Source organism: Salvia hispanica, chromosome 5, assembly GCF_023119035.1.
Source record: "Salvia hispanica cultivar TCC Black 2014 chromosome 5, UniMelb_Shisp_WGS_1.0, whole genome shotgun sequence".
Classification (NCBI taxonomy): Eukaryota; Viridiplantae; Streptophyta; class Magnoliopsida; order Lamiales; family Lamiaceae; genus Salvia; species Salvia hispanica.
The window spans coordinates 1,445,594-1,467,595 of NC_062969.1; the positions used below are offsets into that span (position 1 = coordinate 1,445,594).

The following is a 22,002-nucleotide window of genomic DNA, read 5'->3' on the forward strand; positions in this document are numbered from 1 at the left end:
TATTGCCTAAACGGCTAAACCGAATTCGACTTGTTTAAAATAGTTATCAATTGAACACGAATCCAATATGCTACCTTGCAAACCTGAATACGACCTGCACCCAACATAAACTCGTTAACGACGCGATAATGACCCGAACCTGATTTACACAATTAAACCCCGATATCATACGATTCAACCTGACTTACACGATTCACAATAATCACATTCCACTTACACGTTTCATTCAATTTCCATTAGATTTATTAAAACTCAATGTAGGATCAAAATGAGACATATGCCAAAGAGCTAAGAAAATTAAACATATACAAATAAAGTTCTCAAATGATCCCCTCGCTTTATAATCTCAACAAGATAAAAATATAAATACATAAAATATGCCACCAAAACAAGTAAAAAATTACAAAAATCATCGACCCCTCAAGAGAGCTTTCTCAGCCGTCTCCATCTCTTCCAAGATCCTCTGCCTCCTCTTGGCCGGGATGGGCGCGGTGGGCCCGAAGCTGATGTAGTGGCCCGAGACGGCGTTGAGGGCCGAATACATGTCGCGGAAGGAGGCCCGGCCGAGCAAGGCCTTCTCCCGCCTGTACTTGGCCACCCACGAGTTGGAAGTCTCCCTAAGCTCCGCCACCGCCGCCGCCACGTTGGGGTCGGCCTTGTCCAGGGTGATGGTGCTCTTCACCTTGCTGATCACCTCCTCCGTCTCCTTCACGTACTCCTCGTCCGTCGCGGCCAATGCGGCCGCGGGGGCAAGGAAGAGGGCGGCGGCGGAGAGGGAGAGGAAGCTGCGGCGGGCGGTGGAGGCTGTGGGGTTCGCGGCGGCGATGGTGGTGGCTCGTGATCGGAGAGGTGGAAGGGGTTTTTGGGTGGCGGTGGTGGCCGCGGCGGCGGTTGGGGAGATTAGGGAAGCCATGGAAGGGAGAGGGAGAGAGGGGGGTGTGGTTTTTGTGAAGGGATTTGGCTTATCGTCTTATCTAGAAATTTTTGTTTGGATGAGAGATCCATAGACATTGTGTTGTTGGATGGATGACATGTCGTAAACACGTCCAAGAAAAATAAAATAAGGAAAATAACAAATTGGTAAAAAAATCATATATAAGCGTTGTTTAAATATTAATACTTCCGTCCTCCAAAATTTGCTACAGTTTGACCCGACATGGGTTTTAAGAAATGTAATGGAAAGTGAATTGAAAAAGTTGGTGGGATGTGGGTCCTACTTTTAAAATATTAGTTTTATAATAAAATGTGAGTAGGAATGAGTTAGTGGAATATGGGGTCCACTACCAAAAATGGTAAAAGTGAAGTGTATCAAATTTTCAGGGACGGACCGAAATAGTAAATTGTATCAAATTTTCAGGGACGGAGGTAGTAGTTAAAAAGTGATCGAAAATTGATTGAGGTATTACTCCCATCGTCCCTTAAAATTTAGCACCATTTAATCTGACACGGGTTTTAAAAAATGTTATAGAAAGTGGGTTGGAAAAGTTAATGGCATGCGAGTCCTATTTTTACATACGGAGTATAAGTTTTAAAATAAAATATAAGTGAGATTGAGTTAATGGAATGTGGGGTCTACTACCAAAAATGAAGAAAGTGAAATGTGACAAATTTTTAGGGACGGACGAGAAAGGAAATAAGGAACAAATTTTCAGGACGGATGGAGTATTAAATAAACTTTATCGAATGATAGAACGAAATTTATTTTAAATAGGTATTGATTCATTTTGTTGGACAATCAACTCTTTATTGTAAACGGGTATTTGTTAGTTGCAACGAAGTCATGATATTTGTTTGTGTGTAATACGTCATCCGATCCCTAAAAATATGAACTTTTGAAACGATATGGATTTTAATACAAAATTGATAAAGTAAGAGATTGATACGGGTTTTAGTGGAAAATGAGTCTTATCTTAGAGAAAAAGAAATTTCCTTAAATAGAAAATTTCAATTTTTATGAGACGGACTAAAAATGAAAGAGTTTCTATTTTTAGGGGACGGATGGAGTATATAGTTGCGGGCACTTCAAATTGATAATTTTGTTGAACAAGTGTTGAGTGTGTTTCCAAATTTGATAATATGATGAATCAATTGAAGATATAATATATACGACCATAAAGCATTGCAGGAAAAATAAATAGACGAAATAGTATTGAGATTTTTGGTGTTAATTTATTAAACTAGACTATAAATTCGAAATATTAGGTGAAGCCCATTGGTTGCTTGGTCTTGGGCTTGTGGTCAGCCCATTACTAGGAGACATAAACTTAGTGAAATTAATGGTACTATATGGCTATTTAAGTCAATGAAGTGAAAGATGCACTATATTAGCCGATTAAATTGGACTAATGACAATTTTAATCCAGATTTCAATTATAATCCATATAGATTTTAAGTATAATCCAACAAGTTTAAGAGTGTTATCCACATTTTAAGTGAATAAAACCCACAAAAATAAAATACCATCCAAACTTGGTCACATATATTTGCCCAAAAAGAATTTTGGTCCAACAAATTAAGTGTTAGCTTCTGATTCAAATCAATACATTTTAGTCTATATTCAACAATTTTATCAAAAATTAATAGTCAACCTTGTTTTGACTTGATTACTGAGTGAAAAAACTACTAATACATATTGATAAGAACATGAAGCTAACACACTTAATTAATGTGTAATACTGAATAGTTTTTTTTTACAAATATTGTACTCCACAAGACTAATTTTAAACTTTAAACGTGATTAACCATTAATTTTATAGAAATATTAAATACGAACCAAAATACATTTAGGATAATGAAGTTTTTTATACAGATCAATTTTTTACTTTAATCAAATAAAATGATAGTAGCACTCAAATAATTTATTTTAAAATTATTTTATATTTTATATGATGCATAAGTCAAACTGCTTGTTCATAATTGCTGCGATGTTCATTATCACAGGAATTTTCAGAATCCTATAAATAAATACTCCAAATCTTATTTTTGTAATGTACTTGCATTTTTTAAAGTACTCAAAAATATAGAACGGAATACAAATATAATTACTAATAGCCAATATCATATAAATGCAAAAAAAATTACTCTTACTTTTTAATTTTGATTTGCCTATCAAAACTAGCCTTATTTTATGCTTTTCTCACCACTTTTTTTGTATCTTTTTCATACTCCATTTTTTTTACCAATCATACATTAAACTCATATGGTCAACAAATATTTTTTATGGATGGCCAAAGCTCTTATTTAATATCAAGAATTTTTAAAGTGACCAACATTATCTCTTGAACTTTAAATCGTAGAAAATGCTTTTTCCGAAAACGCCTTATTGTCTAAAAAGAGTCATCTTATTTTCGTGATTCGATTATATTCAAACTAGCGGTTTGTGTGAGAATGTTCCATAGTATATTCATAACTATATATTTATTTATTATAAGATAAGTATCAATTTTTATTTATTTTTTTATTTTTAATTACTAAGGGTATCCATCGATGGGTCCAGTGACTATTCCCTGCGCTGATTTGTAGGCACCTCAATGGGTAAGACAGCTGACCCAAGGATTAGTATCAATTTTTATTTCAATACAGATAATATTATCATTATTCAATTCCCATGAAGTAGAACTCAACCTGGCCTCAATTTTTATGTTACAAAGGCAAATGCAATAAAGCAGATATCGTAATTATGTACTCCCTCCGTCCGCGAATAGGAGTCCTGGTTGACCATTTTCATCCGTCCGCCATTAGGAGTCCCGGATAGACATTTTATCTTGGGAGTATAAAAAATGACCCCCTTTTTCCTTAATTTAGAAGATGCAATTAATTTTAATCCACTTTGATTGCAATTTCTCACTTTCTCTCTTAATGTTAAATTTTATTATTCCAAAGAATAAAGCAAATAATAATATAAATGGGTTCCACATTCCACTATCACACACTTTAATTATTTCACTCAAATTTATCTTAAAACCCGCACCCAACTCAACCGGGACTCCTATTCGCGGACGGAGGGAGTACAATTTAGAGTTACTTAAAACTAAACTGCAACATAAATGAAACCGATGCAGTTGAAATAAATTTTAGTATACTCAAATGAAACTCTACAAATTCATTTCAGTTATGGAAATAATTGTTATTGTTGCGCAATCCTTTACAAGAATCTAAACACACACGAAACAGTTAATTTCTTTAATCTTGTTTTAATGTTATTAATTAAGTCCACATCATGATTCACGTGATTACTCGTATTCTCATTTCTCCATCATAGTATCTCACAATTAGGATAATAGTAATTAAATTACAAAATTTAGCCAAATTCTCATTTCCACAAAGTTTGAAATTTTTAATTACTTCTCCGTATACAAAACAATGTTTTCTGCAAATACTTAATTTAGGTCATTTCATAAAAGTTAGAAAATAAAAGAAAAATTAATTAATTTAATGAATAAACCTTCATTTTGAGCATCAACCTAATCCCATTAAACTCGTAATGACTCAAACTCCTGATAAAGTGTGTTACCCACGTGGCCGCGCTTCATTGTCCATCAAATGATATCGTTTTGTATACGTTGATAAATTCGCAAAAAATTGAAAGTTTGTCATTTTAGATTTAGAATCCGAAATTTATTGAACTAATCATAATTTGACAAAATCCGTGACTAAAATAATTATTATCCATAAAAAAATTGTGATCAGAATAGGTGTACTACTTATATATTCCCGGAATGACTCGACTTTCAAAGAAGGACCTTACTTGGATAATACAATTACGTCGTCTATCAAAAGACGTCATTTTATACTTGGATATTACAATTACGAAAATTGAAATTTCTAGATTTAATATTTTATTTTCAAAATTCATAGACTAGTCGTAATTTGAGAAAATTTAAAAATTTATTAACTATTATCCATAAAAATACTCCCTCCGTCCCCGATTAAGTGTCACACTTTTCCATTTCGGTCCGTCCCCAATTAAGAGTCACACTTCATTTTTACCATAAATGGTAAGTAGGTCCCGCATTCCACTAATTCAATTCACTCACATTTTAAAATGGATCCCACATTCCACTGACTTTTTCTTTATATTTCTCAAAACTCGTGCCCGGTCAAATTGTGACTCTTAATCGGGGACGGATTAAGTATAAAATATAAGAGTACTAAATACTTCTTGGATCCTAATTAACAAAACGCAGCAAATTAATTGCAAGTGAGTCACATTAATAGTGAGGAGATCTTAAGTTTCTTCGCTGGCGTTGTTAAAGTCATGAATTTTCTTCCTTTCTCACTCACACACTACACATAGTAAAACCGAAACTACAACTTTTTTCTATTCCCTTTTATTTTCCTCTTTCAAGTAGAAAGTGGATTCCCTTTTATCAGAAACCAAGGAATTCCATCTCCGAATATATAAAAAAGTGAAAAGATAAATTCATTTTTCTTGGCTTGAATTTCGGAAAATTAAAAAAGAAAAGGGTGCACTTCTCTTTCAAAGGAATTTCTTTTCTTGGATTCAAGTTGCAATAGTGTGTTTCCTTCAATAAAAATCGAGTCTTGATTAATAATTAGCTATGGAAAAAGTATGGAATCTGTTGGAATCGGAATTCTTGATAAAAAAGAAGGAAAAAAAAGATGAAAAAGAGTGATTTTATTTTTATAATAATAGTAATAGTATTTCTTGTCCTAACGTCAAAGGTTAGTATTCTCTGTTGTCTCAGCTTCATTTTTTCCTCTCTCTCCTAATTTCTCTCTCCCTCTCCCATTAAAATTCCTTTTTCTCTTGCTCTGCTTTCCTCCCTCTCTCCCTTGGCTCTCTTTTTCTCTGTTTTCATTGAGAAATAGGAGAGAGATTTGAGCAACCTCTCTCTCTCTCTCTCTCTCCATCTCTCTCTCTATCTCTCTCTGTGTCTGATGAAAAAGATGATGCAAACAAACCTTGAATGCTTCTTGGATTGCATAACTCCGGTGGTCCCATCTCAATTCTTGCCAAAGGTTCGATTTTTATCTTGCATTTTCCCCTTTTTGTTGTGTTTCATTACATTCTTGGAAATCAATTCATACATGTTTTGTTGTTGTCTGTTTTTTGTTGTTGTTGTTGTTGTCTGATTTATGTTGCAGAGTGAGATGAGGAAGCTGAACAAGCTATGGCATCCATGGGAAAGAGAAAAGCAAGACTACTTTACTTTGGGTGATCTTTGGAATAGCTACGACGAATGGAGCGCTTGCGGCGCCGGAGTTCCGGTGGTCTCCGACGACGGCCAGAAATTGATCCAATATTTCGTCCCTTATCTCTCTGCAATCCAGATTTTCACCAGCACTTCATCTGCAAACTCTTTGAGGTATAACTTCCATCACTATATATAGCATGTGGTTCGAATAAAAACCCGAACGCGACCTCGTAGATTAAGTAAGCATTCGACAGTTCGAGGTATAGATAATCTTGTCGCTTTTATATATAAATAGGGTGTGGTGCGAATTAAAATCTTTATTGTGAGTATGTGGTCTGGTAGCAGTTTGAGGTATACATAATCTTGTCGCTTTATATATAATGTGGTCTGGTAGCAGTTTGAGGTATACATAATCTTGTCGCTTTATATATAAATAGAGCGTGATGCGAATTAAAACTTTTACTGTGAGTACGTGGTTTGAGGTGTAGATAATCTTGTCTCTTTATATATTAATAGGGTGTGGTGCGAATTAAAACTTTTACTGTGAGTATGTGGTTTGAGGTGTAAATAATCTTGTCGCTTTATATATTAATAGGGCGTGGTGTGAATTAAAACCTTTACTGTGAGTAAGTGGTCTTAACGGTCTGAGGGGTAGATAATCTTGTCGCTTTGTATATTAATAGTGTGTGGTGCGAATAAAAACATTTAATGCGAGTACGTGGTCTTATAATTTGAGGCATCGATAATCTTGTCACTTTATATATAAATAGGGCATGGTGCGAATTAAAACCTTTACTGTGAGTACGTGGTCTAAACGGTTTGAGGTGTAGATAATCTTGTCGCTTTATATATTAATAGGGCGTGGTGCGAATTAAAACCTTTAGTGTGCGTAAGTGGTCTTAACGGTCCGAGGGGTAGATAATCTTGTCGCTTTGTATATTAATTGTGTGTGGTGCGAATAGAAACCTTTAATGCGAGTGCGTGATCATATAATTTGAGGCATTGATAATCTTGTCCCTTTATATATAAATAGGACATGGTGCGAATTAAAACCTTTACTGTGAGTACGTGGTCTTAACGGTTTGACGTGTAGATACATTTGTTGCTTTATATATTAATAGGGTGTGGTACGAATAAAAACCTTTATTGCGAGTACGTGGTCTTATAACGGTTTGACTTTTGAGGTGTACATAATCTTGTCGCTTTATATATTAATAGTGTGTGGTACGAATAAAAACCTTTATTGCGAGTACGTGGTTAGAATACCGTATAAAATTACTCATTAACGAACAATTTAACTGCACTAAAAAAATGGAAATTTTTCATATTTTCATATCTAATTTTCTATTTATACTACTAGCACATGGTTCAAATAAAAATCTTCTTATTACCAGAACATGGCCTATAATTTAAATTCCTTAAAAAGTAGAAAAAAATTGGCTCTTATGGAATTCAAACACCACTCCCTCTCTCTTTATACATAGCACTTGGTTCAAATAAAAAACCTTTTGTTTGCTGCAAAATTGCTTTGTTCCTTTGCTTCATATAACTTTTTACTCATCGTATGGCGCGGTTTAGATGTAGGGAGGAGAGTGATTCCGTTAGCGAGACGAGGGAGTCCTGCAGCGACTCGTTCAGTGATGAGAGCGAGAGCGAGAAGGTGTCGTCTAGGTGGGACAGGTGTTCGTCCGAGGGAGGAATGTCTGAGCACGACGCCTTGTGCCATCCCAATGGGAGATTGGGCAATCTCTACTTTCAATACTTTGAGAAATCATCTCCTTATGGAAGAGTCCCTCTTGTAGACAAGGTAACAAAAAATGAATCCAATCTCTTTTCTTATTTTTTTGAGTTGATGTAAATCAAGGGAAAGTGTTAAAAGCATTTATTTATTAAGAAAATCTTTAGTAGTTATGATAGAATCAAATAAGTGATTTTTCTTGATAGATTTCTAATAATGAGATATGTCAAATTTTGTCTATTTGATTAATTGATGAATCAAGATAAACTTCTTATTGAATATTTGCTTTTGAAATGTTAATGTTCTTGATTGTTGGCTCTTTAGATCAGTAGCTTTGCTCAGAGATACCCGGGGCTGGTGTCGTTGAGGAGCGTAGATCTTTCGCCTGCTAGTTGGATGGCGGTTGCCTGGTGAGTCTTTTGTGATGCGCTCGCGTGATGTAATATTGTTCGTGTTTATGATGGTTTGCTCGTCTCAACGGATGATTTCAGGTACCCGATTTATCACATTCCTGCTGGGAGGACTGTGAAGGACTTGCAGACATGCTTCCTCACTTACCACACTCTGTCTTCTTCTTTTCAAGGTAAAGTTATAGACATGTGTCTCATTTGAATATCAAGAATGGCCTTAAATTGATTTGGGGAGGATTCCTGTTGTTTAGATATGAATCTTGAGGCAGATGGCGAGCACGTGAAGAGGAGGCGAGGGAGAGGCGAGAGCCTCTCCCTCGCCCCGTTTGGCCTGGCTTCCTACAAGCTGCAGGGGGGCGTTTGGGTCTCGGACAAGATGGGCCGGGACAGGGAGAGGCTGGTGTCTCTGGTGGGCGTGGCCGACTCGTGGCTGAAGCAGCTGCGCGTCCAGCACCACGACTTCGACTACTTCAGGGGCATCCGGCATGGCTAGGGCGCGTTAGGTCGAGAAATGGTTCTTGCTGAGCCATTCTGCCTGGTCCTGGGGGGTTTGACCAAAGACGCCCCCGTGGCAACATAGTTTTAGACCCACCCCATGGGGCCGTGGAGTCGGGTTTTCGTCTTAGAACATGTTTTTCAAAGAAAAAAAATGGACCAAGAGAGGGAGAGGAGAAGTTGTTTGAGGGTTTACACCTTGTGTAATACTTGAAAATGTGTTCAATTCCTTGATGTTTGGTATGCTGTGAAAGGGCCTTTTAGAATTAGAGGTGCTTTGATGCTAACATAGTAGGATTTGCACCTTTTTTTAATGTACCATGACTTACATTGCTCCTTTTTGCTTGTTCTATACTTCGTGCACACGCACATTATCACGTCATGTTTTTTCAGGGATATTCGAGCGGTTCTCGCCTCGTTCAACAGGCTGTGTTATCGCGACAGGCCCATCGGGACGAAGGGAGAATTCGGGTTGGGCTGGGGTAAGAAAAAATAAGCTTGGTCCAGTCCAACTCAAAATTAGATTGATTTTTTAAGATATTGTGGAAAATAAATTTTACTCCTCTAGATATCATTGGTAGTAGACTAGACCAATACTAATATCTCGATCAAATTAGTATAGCCCGAAAAATAATGATGAAGATTAAAGTAGTAGTATTGATATTTAAGGCATAAAATCAAGCTGATTTCTGGGATGAAATTAAGTCATTGGAATTGGGGGATATTGGAGTAACTTTAACCATCAATTGAATGCAATAATATAGCAAAATCTATATTTGATCTAATAAACCAAATGTGTTTGTTTTACAAATTAAGTCTTTGTAGGTTAGTGCTAATCAGGCCTAGCATTTTGAGTAATTTAATTTGAACATTAGCAATTTTTTAATTCTTTCGCTACTAGAGATCTTGTGCATAATCATGCTAGACCAGACGCAATGGTCATATAAATAGTCATCTAAATTACAAATTTAGATAAATTTGCATGAGGAAACAATCTAGAAAACCAAAATTTGTGATTTAATATTCCATTTTCAAACCATATAATGCGACCATCCAGAATGTTACCAAACTTCGTGATTTAACTATTGAATCCGCTGTATAATCAAACTAAAACAAACATAAAAATCGTCACCTCCGCGATTCGAACTCGAGTAAATTTCATTTCTTTAAAGTTCAATAAATCACACACCAAATCTCTCCCAAAGAACAACATAATGCATCCTTACAAAACCCTCTCACAACTCAAAATAATAAGACACATCACTCGATATGATTTTCATCATCTTGTTAGGACCCAAGTTATCAACCAACATAGAAGAGTTGACATAAACCTTAAACTCCCTCAAGGGGATCCCCTCCACCACAACCCTAATCGGCATCGTCACCTTCACCACCAACGGGACGGGCCTGTGGCTCTTCTGGTTCTCCTGCAGAGCCGCCTGGAGTCCTGGCCCCACCCGGCCCTTCCCCACCATGTCCACCCGGATATTCGTCACGTTCCTATTCCCCTGGCGAAAGTGCGGGGGGCGGCCCATGCATATCACGTCTGTTTCGTTGAATACCACGTTGACCTGCCCGTTCTCGCCATAGATGAACCCTATGTCGGAATTAGGGTTTGAGGCCCTGACGGTGGCGACGATGTTGGTGTCGAGGGTGAGGTCGGGGAGCATGGAGAAGGTGCGGACGTCGAGGCTGTGGACCTCGTAGGTGGGGACTTGGGGGACGTAGAGGGCGTAGTAGTAGGAGGCGGTGAGGGCGAGGGCGAGGAGGAGGAGGAAGAGGAGGCAGCAGCAGCAGCCGATGCATTTCATGCAGCTACCACACATTGTGATGAGATGAGATGGATTGGTGGGCTTCAAATCGAAGAAGATGGAATGAGGGTTTTTTTCTAGCATATCTAGAGACAAAGGGAGAGGGCTTTCAAAGTGTGGGATTGTGCGCTTGTTTAGGTGCTTTGTGTGGTTTTGTGATTTCAATATATGGCTACCTCAAATCTAGGTACTTGTCATAGAAGAATTGGAGCTTATGAAAATAATTGGTTTTTTTTACTTGAGTGGGGACTATGAAAAAATTGAAATCGATAGGAGCTTTATTGAGACTAAATATGGCTGTATAGGGATGTATTCATAATCTAACGTTAAATATATGGAAGACATAAAATGCTTGTCAGTCTATTGGATTTTGTGATCTGACGGTTGGATTAATGTCACGTGTCATCTACTGATGTAGATTTTGAGCCTAATAATGTACCTCTGATAATACTGTAACATTTTAGTTTAATAACGTATGCTAGACTAATAATGTACCTCGTCTAATAATGTTTATTTTTAGTCTAATAATGTAGCTCGGCTGTTATTATTACAACCAACCAATTTCAGTATCCAAAGGTTGTGATTTGTATTGTGTTTTACACTGATAATACACCCCAGAGTATATTAAAATAATAGTATACCACGTGTTTAATATTTTGATTTAGAATCTTGATAGTGAACGAATGGAGTAAAAATATTGACAATTAGTTGTTGTCTAGTAGTAGAACTATTTTCCTAGAGAAATTTGTCATGTACCAAAATGCTCGTTTTCTCGAGTCATTGATTTCTCTAATGATCAATCTCAATTAAATTCTCAAATTAATAAAATATGAATGATGTGAACAAAAAGAGTGATTACTAATTCAGAAACTTACCAAAAGATAAATTAATTTTTGTAGCATACAAAATTTTAAAAATAGGACTTAGTTATGGTGGGAGTAATATTTGCTACGTCTTGAAAAATAAATCAAATTAAAATACTTAAAATCAGATTTTAGAAATTTAAATATGATTTGTTATGGCGCGGTTTTGCTTAAGCTTTCCAATTCCATCAATGGCGCCAATTTTCCCGCCACATTCCTGACTCACGCCCTACAAAATTCACGCCCCTTCAATCACAAATTCACAATCCAATCTCACAGATAAACCTCCGCCGAAGCCGAAATGGTTGTTGCATTAGGTCCGGGGAAATTCTACGGCGTCGCCCTGCCGCGGCCGCGCCTCCACACCGACGCCAAGCTCAGTGACGAGAGAGTCGATCCGCCGCCCTCCGTCACGGATCCGCTCATCTCGTGGGCGCGCGAGGCCCACTGGTCCATGGGCGGCCTCAGCGTCCATCGCCGCCGCCTCCAGGGCCGCATCGAGGGCAGCGTCGAGCGCCTCCGAGCTCAGCGGGACCAGATCTCCACCAGATCCCCAATTCCGACGAAATCGGGGACAAAATCAGCCGAGATCGGCGCATCGCCGTCTCCGCCGCGCGCTCCGGCGGCGATTAAGCGCCGCCGCGTCGTCGGATTGACGGATGGAGACGAGGAAGAGGTGATCGCGGCGGTGAAGAGAGGCTTGGTGAGGAAATTGGGGGATGATTTTGAACGAGTGGCGAGGGAGAGCGAAATCGGAAGCGCGGAGAGAATTAGCTCCGGTGAAGGAAAGAAGAAATTGGTTAAGGGAGGGGCTGCCGCCTCGGGAATCAGAAGATCGCCGCGGTTGTCGAAGATGCGGTGATTGAGTTTGCGGCGAAGGTGTTCGACGATTTGTCACAGTGAAATTAGGATTAGATTTTTGTTTTCTTATTTATTGAATTTCGAGTGTTTAAATCTGCAATTAATTACTAGCTGTGTAACGTATAGCTGTAATTTGAAGTAAATTGGTTTATTTGAAAAAAAAAATGTTGATTATTTGTAATCTGTTTTGCAATCTCATGATTTGATTATTAGGATGGAGTATAATGATGAATATTCAAAGTATCTGCAAAATGTAATTATTAACAAATCTTATTAACAAAATGCAAAATGTTGATTATAAGGATGAAGTAAAAAAATAAGGGAAAATAATTTTTTTTGGTTTAATCACACAGGTGTACCGAACCTGTCTTTTTGGCGGAATCCGACTAATCTGCTCGACTGGGCTTGCAGATTAAGGCCGAAACTAATTAATTATTCATTGCCCTACACGTTTGCTGGATTAGAGTGGCAATTAAGAATATTTAATACTACACTTTTTATTTTGTTTTATAGATTAAACTTACTTAATTTTGAATCATGGTTAAAAAGTAGGGGAAGTATTTATTGATTAGGCCTAAAGGTCCAAAAACTACAATACATTGGGCCTGGGCCTATGTATAAATTGTTGGTTTTTAAAAATTTGGACATACCCTACTTACTACTACTATCTGATTAAAATTATCTTTCATAGTATATGATCTATGAATCTATTTTATTCATTTTCTTTAATATGATATTTTTTCTTTTTTTTCTTTTTAAACAGTGTAAACATGATGTTGTTTAAGCTTCTTTTTTGGAAAAAATATAAACTTACTTTGACATGTCTCGTTCCATCAATTTTAGTGATCGAACTAAATAAGTTTCTGATTTTAATGGGCTGACAATAAAGTCGATCAATCCTTTGAACTATTGCTCTGCCAGTGTGGATGTTCGTATGGATAAATTAAGTGTGACTTGTGAATCAATAAAAAAAATCTTATTTTTTATTTGAAATGTTTCAGTTGTAACTACCAAAATTCTTCTCAATGATATTTTTGTAAATATTACTGTAGTTCTTACTTTACTGCAATAAAATTTTAGAAACATAGATTTCACTTAGTACAGTTGGAAATTGAATAGATAGGCCAACCACTAAGTTACTTTTGCTTGTCGGTGGCCATCTCATTTGTATTTCTCATCTCAGTTAAATATTACTCATAATTAGATAAGTTACCCGTAAAATATAAATTTATTACTAATAGTTCAGCAAAAATGTGTTCAAGTGTTATCATACATATTTTAAATTAATTCGAATGAGCCTCAAAATCATGTTACTATTTGATATAAAATTTTTATATCATATCTTTTTTATTGCTACAATAATATAATAAATATAAAATTAATTTTTAATTATATTCAATTAATTCAAAAACTTAAGAATATTATGTGCATGTTTAGTTTATATACGTTTATCTTTTCTCTTTTACTATTTCGATTTGTATGTAACGCTGCCGACATTGGGTTTGAGAAACTTGCATTTGAAATGGATATTATACTAACATTTTAAGACAAGAAGCACTCGTGTGCGCTGCACGTGTGAACAATAGAATCTAAAAATAAATGGATAATTGAAAGTTGCAGTTAATTTCTTGTCGAGGGAGCTTCTTCATTATTGATGTTTACATGTCATAAATAAACTACTACTATAATAATAAATTATTATGTGTACACGTTTTTATTATCTAGCATTTCAAAATGGTAAAATAAAGTTATAGAGCCAGTCGTTAGTATTGATTGGAGTACTAATTTGAAGCAGCCATCACCAATAATAATGTTTCCAATTTTATTTAATCTTTTCAATTATTTATTTGCGTGAAATTAATCACATTCTATTATTATGTTTCAGTATGGATATAAATTTTGATTAATATTATCGTCGTATGTTTAGGACCTACCACAAATCAATATAGTATTATTTAATAAAAGTAAACGGAAAATATGTATAAATTTGATCATATCGATCTTGCTAATGATTAACAATTTTTTATATTTAAAAAAGGAAAGTTTAGACAATTAAAGATTCTATATGCACGATATTGACCAAAGCTATCGTAATTATAGCTAGCTTTACAGGCAAAATTTGAACTTTTTTTTTTTATTGTTGTTTCTACAATCTTTATATCTTCGTGTCACGCGAAAAAAATATATTGGAAATTTGATAAGTGGTTAAGAGAATATAAATATTTCATATGTATATTTGTAGTACTATAAGTATATCTCAATAATAAAATATAAAAAAAATACTTTTAAAAAGGCACCTAAATGTTTGTCTAAATATCATGATCCGAATTCCGGTGGTTTCTTGGTTGTAATTTTATTTATAAAAGGAATCTAATTTGTTGATTAGTATGTCATGTATTGCACAAATTCTCACCACCCACGAATCAAAAAAAAAAAACTATTTTTGTTTTTCACGCATAAAATAATACTACTAGTACTAGCTAACACAACCATCATTTTAAAACACAAGTTTTGAATATTTAAAAAGATTTGAGCAATCTAACTCAATAATTCTCATTAACCAACAAATAATTCTCAATAATTCTTATTAACCAACAAATGACAGTTCAGAAATACATTGCTCGCTAGTCTTGTGGATCAGAAGAAGACGAAAAGTATTTATTATTTTAAATTATCACTACATTCTATCCACTTTGTGATGCATAATAGACTAGTCCATATTGTCACAATTCTCAAGTATCAATCCATGAATTAATCTTTTCTCCTATAAGTTTCTAATTCTCTGTGGTATTTTCCTAGAACTAACCATTACCTACATATAATCCCAATAATACCATTCCAAATTTACAAATTATAAAAAAATAATTGTTTTATACTACAATCTACATGCCATGATGAAATAAATCACGAAATATAATAGTAGGAGTATCATTTAACAATAGAACCATATAACCAATTAATCTACAAACAAAGTTCCAACAAAAGAACTAATAGAAGCAAATTAAGACAAAAAGAAAAAAGCATACAAAATAAACTTGTCCTCGTTATAGACAAAAAATCATGGTCCATCATTTACTCCCCATGTCAAAGAAGTGAGTGAGTATATTTTTTTTCTTATGAACCCAACTTGGCTAGTATTCTTGAAGAACACACTGTCAGTCTCACTCAGTTTACCACCAAACATGTTATGAATAATGATGAATATTTTCATCAACTTGAAATTGTTTAAAAACAAAGCAAAGATCCAGACAAAAAAGAGATTTATCTTTTGTTGAATGATGAAAGTGATTATATTAAGTTTACTACCTAGTTTAGCACTAATGCACATGAGCATAATACTCAAAATCAAATTGTTTATGATGTCTTAATTTGAAATTCTCAAAAAAGTCATCATGTGATGAGACATTGGTGAATGAGTGAATCCCATATTTTAAAATATACACTGATTCAGAGATGGATTAAATAATCATCACTGCAGTATGCGACAATAAAAAAATAGTGAAGAGCAAACTATGTATCCTATCAAATTTATAGGTACATTTCTTACTATGTGTGGACAGTGTGGTTGTCTTTTGTTTAATTTTGTGTTGATTGTAATTTACTTAAGAACCCATTTAATTAATGTCCAATTTAAGATCATCAAATAGTTTTAGTAAGTGTTTTTGATGTCATATCATAAGTTTGAAATTCGAATTCTACCAATGCCTTTGAATTCAAGGTCTTTTATATTTTTAAATGTCAAAAAATTCCTTAGTCAAATTTTAATTAATCTCGCTAACTTTATAAATCAGGTTGATAATATGAGGTTTGAATTCATTCACAATTATCTAGTCATTTAATATGATATATTGTTGATATTTTTCAATTAATTAACATTTTTTTCTTTATAAATAAACTAGTACATATTTATAACTCATCGACGAAGACGTTATTTATAATTTTGCAACTGTCATATCAAACACCATTTCATACTATATGGTGTTTTCATTTGATTTACGAAATTACAAGATGGACTGAAAATTGACGAAACTTCATTGTTTTTTTAAAAAAAATAATTTTCCCTTTAAAAATTAAAGAATAAGATAAAAGAGCAAAGGTTATTTATTCACATTTATTTTTATTTTTATTTTTATTTTTATTTTTATTTTTATTTTTATTTAAGAGCAAAGGTTGGATAGAAAAGATGTGACAATGGTAACAAGGCCTAATTGAGAAATGGCCCATTTTAATATTTTTGCTTATTTTGATTTTGGTAGGATGACTGTATAATCATTGTTAAATCTCTCAAGAAAAGTCTGAAATTATGATCCCAGATCTAATGAGGTAAATGCATTTGATACCAACATTCCACCGTCGTCTTCATTAAAGATTTTATTTTTCTTAATTTCTTACCACTTTTGTATTGTACCTTTTCCCCAATTTTCTCATAAACCATCAACTACTAAGGAAATAGATAAACACACACACAAACACAGAGTGCTCTGTTTTTTTCTGCATCAAGTCTCATGATTCAGTTTATTTTTTGGGGTAACTGAAATTTGAAGGCTCATTGATGTCTGATTGGACTTTGGCTGATTCTTGAAATACCCTTTTGCAGAAGGGGATCTGGGCCGACATCAAAACCTCTTCTTGTCTTCACCAAGAAGCTAAAGAATCAGTGAGGATAGATTCAAAGCATCGATAAATTCTCAATTGCTAGCGATTTTGTATGGTAGTGGATGGGGAGGAGACTCTGATTCTTGATTTGCTGTTTAAAAATTCGATCTTGAGCTTCTTTCTTGTTTTGGGAGTGTCGGTGTTGATGGTTAAGAGCAAGGCGTTTGGTGGGAATGGGGTGCTTTACCCCATTGTCGGCTTTGTGTCGTGTGTGGCCTTCGTATACTTGTCATTTGGGGATTTGTGGATGAATATTCATGTGGATACGACGAAATTGAGCTTTGTGGAGAGGAATGGGACTCAGTTCGTAGTCGATGGCAGGCCGTTCTATTTCAATGGGTGGAATTCTTACTGGATGATGGATCATGCTGCTGATGCATTCAGGAGGGGGAAGGTTAGGGAAATGCTGCAGACTGGTGCAAGAATGGGGCTCACTGTGTGCAGGACTTGGGCTTTCAATGATGGGGAATACAATGCTCTCCAAATCACCCCCGGTCGATTCGATGAGAGAGTGTTTAGGGTACGTCTCGTGTTTGTTTGTTGATCTAGTGTTGGGTTGCTGCTGTTGTTGTTTTCTTGGTAACTGGATTTGAGCATTGGCTGTTGTTGATGATTATCTTGATTACTGAATGGAGCTTCGTTTGTGCATAGTTTAGACTCGTATAATGATTATGATGTGTAGTAAGCAGGGTGTGAATCTTGGTATCTTGATGATTGAGGATTGTCTAATGCAGTGGTTCTAGCCTTTATCTTGATGACTTGATTATTTTGTCGGGCTTCGGTTGCAAATATGTTTATATTTATATTGATTCTTAAATGGAGCTTCATTTTGTGAATAGTTTATACTCGTATCATGCATTTGTCTAATGCATTGTGGTTATAATCTTTTATGGCTTGATTGTTTTTTGTGGAGCTTCGGTTGCAAATAATTTATACCTTATGCTAGTATAACTATTGTATCGTTAGGATTAGGATTGCGTAGTTCCCTTGGTTTAAGTTTATACTTTTCCTGTTTGAGTTTTTGCTTTGTTCTTCCTTGGAAACTTTCATTATTCATTTAAAGTCGAAGAAAATTAGGCAGCGGAATATGGAATTTGTCAATCATGCACTTGAATTAGTTGCCAATCATATTTGTTCACTGATCTTCATTCAAATCTATGATAATGTCCCACTGTATATTTAGTATGCTGTTTCTATTCCCACTTTTCTTTCTATTAACCTTTTCTCGTTAGTATGATCTGATGAGTTTATATATTATTGCAGGCCTTAGATTATGTTATCGCAGAATCTAGAAGATACGGTATAAGGCTGATGCTGTGCTTGGTAAATAACTTGCAAGCTTACGGTGGAAAGACGCAATATGTCAAGTGGGCGTGGGAAGAAGGCGTTGGTTTGAGTTCTTCTAATGATTCGTTCTTTTATGACCCATCTATCCGCCGCTACTTCAAGCATTATGTTAAGGTATTCTTGCTGTTTTAGCTCCTATTTTTGTGTCTAAGCTTCGAGGATATGATCACTAATTCATTAATGGATTTTGTCTCGTACCCTTTGAGAATGATAACAAATTAACAATTTACCGGTGTCATGAATTAATCGAAAGTGGCCCCACTTTATCAAAATGTGGCTGTGTATGTTAAACATCTACTGTTGTATCGTTGTGAGTACATTATGCATCTGGGGTCAATGTTTCTTATCTCTTTGATTGGAAAAGCAAATTGAGATTAGGTGCTTAGGTGATCGTTCCTCGCACACATAGATGTAGTTAGGTTTTTGACGTAGGCGTCTTCCTTGTTGGCAATAAAAGCAAATTGAAAGCGAAAGAACACATTGGAGACCTTTGCTCGTTTGAGATTAGGTGCTTAGGTGATTGTTCCTCATACACAGATGTAAATGAGTTATTGGTGGAGACGTCTTCCTTTCTGGTTGCCAAAGAGATATAAAATTCGATGCAGCTTCTCTTATATCTATATTTTCAAAACAATGAAACATCGGTTAATAACACTTTGAATTTCTCTTTTCTTTGCAGACTGTTCTAACCAGGAGGAACACATTAACCGGAGTCGAGTATAGGGACGATCCAACTATCTTTGGGTGGGAGTTGATCAATGAACCCCGCTGTATGACTGACAAATCCGGTGATACACTACAGGTAAACTGCAAATTTCTCGTCATACTCAAACCAACGTAGAGTTGAGCTTCAGTGTGGTAAAAACTGTATTCTCGTATAACTGCAGGACTGGATAGAAGAAATGTCGACTTTTATTAAGGAAATCGACCGGAACCATCTGCTTACCGTGGGGCTAGAAGGATTCTATGGACCTAAAAGTCCGAAAAGATTGACTGTCAATCCCGAGATCTGGGCATCTGATGTGGGAACTGATTTCATTCGCAATTCAAAGATCTCGACAGTCGACTTTGCATCGGTTCATATCTACCCTGATCACTGGTGAGCTTCCTATCTATATGTTCGCCAAACCTCTTCTCCGAACCAAGCCAGGAATCATATATCTCAATTCTTGACACGTTTCAAAACCAAAACCGCAAATCTTGAATGCTCGGCTTTGTAATGTTTTTTGTTTTCTGAATATCCGATCTGATAAAGAGTATCTTAGAACTAAAACCGTGAATCTTGAAACTCGATTTTGTCGTGTATGAGTGATTTGGGGTTCATGTTTGATAAAAATGTACTACTAGGATTAGGCTTCGTTGATTGCTAATTTTGTTCGAAAATCATATTTTGAAATCCCGGCTTGCATTGTCCCCAGACGTAGTTTGATATCGTATCACTCGTTTATATTTATTTCCTAACAGATAACTTTGGCAGGACACACAACCCCGATTTTGAATACAAGCTGAAGTTCGTGGCCAAGTGGATGATCTCCCACATTGAAGACGGCGACAAGGAGCTGAAAAAGCCCGTGATGTTCACAGAGTTCGGGCTTTCCACTGAGAACGCGGACTTCAGCCCTGCTCAGCGCGAGAGGTTCTACAAAGTGATTCTCGACATCATGTACAAGTCCGCAGTGAGGAACAAGTCGGGTGCAGGATCTCTCGTGTGGCAGTTCCTGGTCGAAGGGATGGAGGAGTCCAACGACGACTTTGGGATCATCCCGTGGAAGAGGCAGTCGACGTATCAGCTCTTCACCGAGCAGTCGTGCAAGCTCGCACGAGTTCAAGGTGCACTCTCTACACAAATAAATTACTTGAGAAAACTGTGCTCTTCTCTCTAAAGTGAGTTTCTTCCCTTTGATCTGTTTTTTTTTTCATCTTTTGTTTGTCACACATATAGGTGTATAATTTTATTAATGGAAAACATTAGTTTTTTGGTGCATATATTTTTATGTATTTTTTTTTTTGTTTAATTGAGATAGACAACTTTACTTTCCTGACAAACCTTTAAGCCTTTAGATGTGATTATTGTTTGATTTTTTTTATATATAGAAATTAGAAAGAGTGTTTGATAAATTAGTTTCTAAAATTTAGATGATTATTGTAATGAAATGCTCAAATTGAGGAAAATCAAAGTCAATAATGTGAAGCTTCAATGGGCTAATAACTGAAAAATACACTTGGGTCCCAAATTCAATTTTTTACCATCAATTTTACATATGGTGTATCAAAAATTAAATCCTATTACTATATGGCATGTCTAGTGATAATTTTATATATTAAGACAATATCTTAAAATAATTATCCTTTATTAGAATAAGGAAATTAAATTGTGAATCGATCAAAATCAATCAACCACGCGGGAGTAAAGGATACGGTTGACAAAAGCTACAACCTACATTTAATAAAATTAAATGCCAACAAAAAATCTATCGACAATTATTAGAATCATTGTAACTTATGTGAGGAATAATGCCAAACCACACAAAATTAAAAAGAGAGTTATTTTTATAGCAATGTAGGGTTCGAGCTAGAGAAATTGATTCTATGTTGTACTTGGATTCTTGGTCGTTCATTGAATAAACGTCTACTATTTGTTCGTGGGTGTAGATCTCGCAAGGGATCGAATTACACACTTCTGTGTGTCATTTAAAATCGATAAAATTGTTATTTGAAGGCAATTGCCCCTCCTCACCCCCACAAATCCTACTATTTTTTGGTACAAATTTCCAAATATATATTAATTTCTTCACTAAATATCCCCTTATTACAATTCATAAAATTACCTTGGATATAATTTTGCTCCCTTTGGCATGATTTTCTGGGTACGCCCCTAGTTATTTTATACTATATTTATAGATTTGAAAATTTCAAATATTGATACTTAACATTAAATGTCAAATTTGTACGGCAAAGCATAAGTTGAAGTTTGATTCCTTGATAAAAAAAACAAAGCCATGTTTCCAATGTTGATTTATAATACTAAAAACACCAGGGGAAGAAAATTTACAAGATAATAATAATGAGGCTTTGGACTTGAGATATTCTATTATAGGCTACCCCACTCAACTAGTGAATAAATTAAGTTAAGTATTTTATTTATTTTTTGTTGAGACATTGTGCGATCATGTTGTTTCACCAAACCTACTTATTTTAAAACAACTATACATAAAAGAATGAATGGAGCAAAGGTTGAAATCTCAGTCTCAATAAATTAAACGCAATTGATACTTACGGAAATATTTGGAATTTAGTGACTAAAAATTTGTCTTATTTATACTCTAAAATTGTTGAATCAAAGACAAAGTATTAGGTGGGTTTGACATACTCCCCCATCCGCGAATAAAAGTCTCGTTTTTCTATTTTAGTCCGTCCGCGAATAGGGGTCCCGGTTCACTTTTACCATAAATGATAAAGGGTCCCACCTATCTAACTGATTTCACTCACATTTCATTTAAAATTAATATATATAATTGGGACTCTTATTCCACTAATTTTTTTCACCCACTTTTCTTAACATTTCTTAAAATTCGTGCCGCCAAGGAATGAGACTGCTAATGGCGGACGGGGAGTAATTAATAACCTTTGACAAATGAAGATTATACAATCAAAATTTTTATT

The 22,002-nt window shown here is 35.3% G+C and overlaps 5 protein-coding genes across 7 annotated transcripts; 3 read left to right on the plus strand and 2 right to left on the minus strand.

Moving 5' to 3' along the window:
- Positions 1-312: 312 nt before the first annotated feature.
- Positions 313-958, minus strand: LOC125187583 (photosystem II repair protein PSB27-H1, chloroplastic-like). The gene has a single exon (XM_048084210.1). The coding sequence runs from the start codon at positions 911-913 to the stop codon at positions 410-412; it is 504 nt and encodes a 167-aa protein (XP_047940167.1). The 5' UTR covers positions 914-958; the 3' UTR covers positions 313-409.
- A 4,739-nt stretch (positions 959-5,697) lies between these two features.
- On the plus strand, positions 5,698-9,138 carry LOC125187793. Of its 2 annotated transcripts, none has more exons than XM_048084430.1 (6): positions 5,698-5,982; positions 6,109-6,329; positions 7,737-7,965; positions 8,221-8,306; positions 8,388-8,479; positions 8,558-9,138. In XM_048084430.1, the coding sequence occupies exons 1-6, from the start codon at positions 5,902-5,904 to the stop codon at positions 8,797-8,799; spliced, it is 951 nt and encodes a 316-aa protein (XP_047940387.1). In that variant the 5' UTR covers positions 5,698-5,901; the 3' UTR covers positions 8,800-9,138. The 2 variants fall into 2 exon arrangements, with proteins under 2 accessions (XP_047940387.1, XP_047940388.1); XM_048084431.1 differs by having other exon boundaries at positions 7,743-7,965.
- Positions 9,139-9,956: 818 nt separating this feature from the next.
- LOC125187795 (NDR1/HIN1-like protein 6) lies at positions 9,957-10,649 on the minus strand. Its single transcript, XM_048084432.1, has one exon. The coding sequence runs from the start codon at positions 10,625-10,627 to the stop codon at positions 10,037-10,039; it is 591 nt and encodes a 196-aa protein (XP_047940389.1). The 5' UTR covers positions 10,628-10,649; the 3' UTR covers positions 9,957-10,036.
- Positions 10,650-11,776: 1,127 nt separating this feature from the next.
- Positions 11,777-12,337, plus strand: LOC125188198. The gene has a single exon (XM_048084957.1). It carries the CDS (start codon positions 11,777-11,779, stop codon positions 12,335-12,337), a length of 561 nt encoding a protein of 186 aa, XP_047940914.1.
- A 4,192-nt stretch (positions 12,338-16,529) lies between these two features.
- On the plus strand, positions 16,530-20,323 carry LOC125186393 (mannan endo-1,4-beta-mannosidase 2-like). 2 transcript variants are annotated; one of them, XM_048082747.1, is made up of 6 exons: positions 16,530-16,659; positions 16,934-17,512; positions 18,256-18,453; positions 19,019-19,141; positions 19,227-19,438; positions 19,817-20,323. In XM_048082747.1, the coding sequence occupies exons 2-6, from the start codon at positions 17,045-17,047 to the stop codon at positions 20,220-20,222; spliced, it is 1,407 nt and encodes a 468-aa protein (XP_047938704.1). In that variant the 5' UTR covers positions 16,530-16,659; positions 16,934-17,044; the 3' UTR covers positions 20,223-20,323. The 2 variants fall into 2 exon arrangements, with proteins under 2 accessions (XP_047938704.1, XP_047938705.1); XM_048082748.1 differs by lacking the exon at positions 16,530-16,659 and adding an exon at positions 16,689-16,863.
- The last annotated feature ends 1,679 nt before the right edge of the window (positions 20,324-22,002 follow it).